Source organism: Halyomorpha halys, unplaced genomic scaffold (assembly GCF_000696795.3).
Source record: "Halyomorpha halys isolate HHAL.00 unplaced genomic scaffold, Hhal_1.1 Scaffold410.1, whole genome shotgun sequence".
Lineage (NCBI taxonomy): Eukaryota > Metazoa > Arthropoda > Insecta > Hemiptera > Pentatomidae > Halyomorpha > Halyomorpha halys.
In genome coordinates, this window is record NW_027111460.1 from 778504 (window position 1) to 782040 (window position 3537).

Here is a 3537-nt window from a genome sequence, read left to right on the forward strand (position 1 = left end):
AAAAGACTCTTAATCTCAGGGCGGGTTTCTAGGCAATCAGAAACAGACACTTTTACTATTAACACTTAATTAAATTAATATCTATTTTACCCATGTATTTAAATTTAGGTATAACAAAACTAAACAATTTCACTATCTTCTTTTGATGATTCTTGTTATCTTCTTTTCTATAATGTTATGTCCTACCGTCCAAAATGGCTTCCAGTTCTTCCAAAAAGCTATGTCTCTCTCACAACAATGGCTTCCAATCTTTCCCGCTTCCAGCTGACGGATGTCCTCTCACCAGGCAATCCAAACTCAGAGTCCCTTTTTCTTCTTGGGTGCCTCTTGGTTGTCCTCTTTTTTCAAGATGTCCACCTTTGCTAGACATAAATTGATGAGGACCTTCTCATCCTGAAAACATCATTTCCCTATCGCGCCCATACAACGACTGCCAAAAACCAAAACCTGCCTCGATGTTCCATGTAAACATTGATTGTCGCACAACAGTTAGGGATTTTTGCAAATGATTTACTTTCTGAATATTATTCTTTAGCACTATTTCTTGACTTCTATTTTTTTCTTAAATTTAATGTATTTTCAATTATGATGGGAAGAGTTAAAATAGTTTTTATGATATTTGAATCTGCTCAACTTGGCCTTGACTCCACGGACTTTTTGAAGGATACGTACCGCCATCTTGGTTTTGTTTTGAATCACGAATTTATTATGGACAATGAAAATTGGTTAGCTTGCTTTTTGGTTCAACAAAACAAATGAACAATATTAAAATGATACATAAAATAAAACATATTAAAAACCCTTTATACATCAAAATATACTATTTACTCAAAAAGAGCACATTACAATATATATATTTTTATACAACTTCTTATATATATTCTTATAGTCACATCATACTTGACAACGTTTGTATCTTGTTTCATTCAGTTCTGATAAAACCTTACAATGGGTGAAACATTGGTGACTAATAAATATGTTTTTCTGCTATTTTGTTTACTCTTTTTAACCGCCATCTGGACTATCTTCCAATAAAAACATTCATACTGTAAATTATTATGAAGCGAATAGTCTTTATTACTCTTTCAGAACGCGTTTTTCCAAATTTATTTATTTGCTGACCATGTAAGTAGTTGTATATAAACTCATATTGGAATACTAAAATGAAAATTAAACTTTATATTAAATAAGAATAATCAGATATAACATGAAATTAATTACCGCTGATAGAAACATGAGTAGTTGCTTCAAGTTATAAGGTATTGCATTATCTACAACATCTATATCCTTAGAAAAACGACTAAGAATACGCCCTTGTGGTGTGGTGTCAAAAAATGACATAGGAGAATGAAATATGTTTGAAAGTAACAACACATGAATTCTGATACCAGCGTCAGCTGCTCCAATAAACCAGCAAATAGAAGAAAGGAACGCTGCAACAACTAAAACAAGAAACAGTGTGGGTGTAAATATTATTATACTTTTCATAGTATAAACACTTTGATAAATTAATGAAATGAAACATAAAATACAAAATTTTATTTATTGATATTAAGATTTGGAACAGTTGATGCAATTTTTCAAAAATATTTAGTTTAGCTTTTTTACAATTAAGTTTTAACATAAGAATTCAACAAGAACTTTTATCAAAAGAATCTTATAATAAAATGTTCTTTTAATATAATGTCTCATAAAAGTGTTTTATAAAGTGATGAGAATGATTTAATTATAAGTACTCACATACTGCAGAGTTTGAGAAGGATCCGCAGAGAAAAAAGCTCCAAAAATAGTAAAATACATTTTAAAAAATCAGAAATCTATGCATTATTACGAACCCAATTAGGCAGGCACAAGAATAAAAAATCACAAGTAATTAATAAAACTACTGTATTTTATCTTTATCACTATATTAAGAATAATCTGGCGGTTGAGCCTAATATTAAAAAAATCACTTCCCGGTATCACTGTTGTTTTAAAAACAATACTTCCTTACAAAAAACTGAACTCCTGACCCTTTATGGATTGTAAAGGTTTACATTTTTAATATATATTTTTTTTTTATTTTCATGCATTGGGTATTGATACTTTAGTTAAATTGTTGTATTGGAAGAAGTATTGTGAATATATACTACAATGCAGTTGTTTATCACGACCACCACTGCCCTTTAAGGTGGATACAAAATATAATAAAATGTTTGTTCAGTATTTTAGGCTCAAAGTGTTTCAAAACACTCATGGGATATTACTGAGTAATTTGATAAAATTAAAAAACGTTACCCTCATTTTGGTTTTGCCATAGTCGAGTAAAAACAGTGCAATATTTAAAAATATGTACATTAAAATTTGTTAAAACCATTTTACAATGTTCCCAGGAAGCATAAACATGTAAAATCAGAAATCTCATACCTATTGATTTATATTCGACAATGAAAAAATTTTAAATCTTTATGGTAAATACTACTCTCCAACAATGACTCACCCTCAGCTACACCCAGAAGTCCATATACTCCTAAATACATGTCTCTCTTGCTGGTATCCATGGTTCCATTAGAACTAATATCATTAGCACTAGACCATGCAGAAAGCCATACATTTGAGCCAATAGAGAAGCCTTGCTGAATAGCTGTTAAAATAATCGTAGCCGAAAACAAACTGAGTCCAATAGCTTGGAAGTAGTGACCATAAACTTTCATCGATACCTTAAAAAAAAAACAATTATTGTTGTATTAATTGAAAAGAACTGTAACTTTACTTTATTACTAAGAGGGTTAATCAAAGAGAGAGAAAAACTTTATTAAAAAAAGTAGTGCTACTCCAACTGTATTGGGTTGTTAAACACACATCATACTTAAATTTAGTCAGACATCTTTTTTTTATATTTTATAATTAAAATATGGGCATAGTCGAGTAAAGTTATAATAAGACAGATCCTTAATGAAACAAGAATCTGGAGCAAGAATATGTAGAATGGATATGCCTAATCAAGGCATTGATTAGGCTTTTCCATTTCGCTGGGAAAGCACACCACAGTATATCAGTCTGAGTTGTTTGCAATTAATGTCTGAGCTCAGAATTTAATAAAAGAGGGCACGCGGGATAGGCTAATTACAATTTGTACCGATAGTCAGGCAGCCATTTATCCGCTGGGAAGCTATGTAACCTGTTCTAAATTGGTCCAGGAGAGTAAGGTTAACTTAAACTCTCTTTCCTTGGCCAACAAGGTCCGGATAGAATGGGTGCCTGGACACAAAAGCATTAAAGTAATGAGCGAGCGGCGTTTAAGAGATGTTAGTATCGGCGATAATATTACATTACACACCGGTAACGTTGATGAGCTACAAAGGACCACCAAGATGGGAATTCTCTTCCCTGGTGAGCGAGTTGAGGCAGACATTCTCCTTCGAAGAATTGGCTACCAAAACTCCAGGATGCCTGACGTTGGAAGATGGACGTTGGTCGGTACCAAGGAAGAGGAGGCTGGCTTTTACGGGGTTTTCAAGATCCCGGAAAGCAGCGTACGATTCCTAGAAGGCAGAG

General features: G+C 32.5%; 1 protein-coding gene across 5 annotated transcripts in view; it reads right to left on the reverse strand.

The window, feature by feature from the left end:
- LOC106682396 (multidrug resistance-associated protein 1) overlaps nt 1-3537 on the reverse strand; it is a 54993-nt gene that overhangs the window by 13221 nt on the left and 38235 nt on the right. For all 5 annotated transcript variants that reach the window (XM_067049511.1, XM_067049512.1, XM_067049510.1 and 2 more), the window contains exons 21-22: nt 2480-2699; nt 1222-1442 (exon numbers count right to left, since the gene is read on the reverse strand). In XM_067049511.1, the coding sequence (XP_066905612.1) occupies nt 1222-1442; nt 2480-2699 (441 nt within the window). The remainder of the gene's footprint in view (nt 1-1221; nt 1443-2479; nt 2700-3537) is intronic.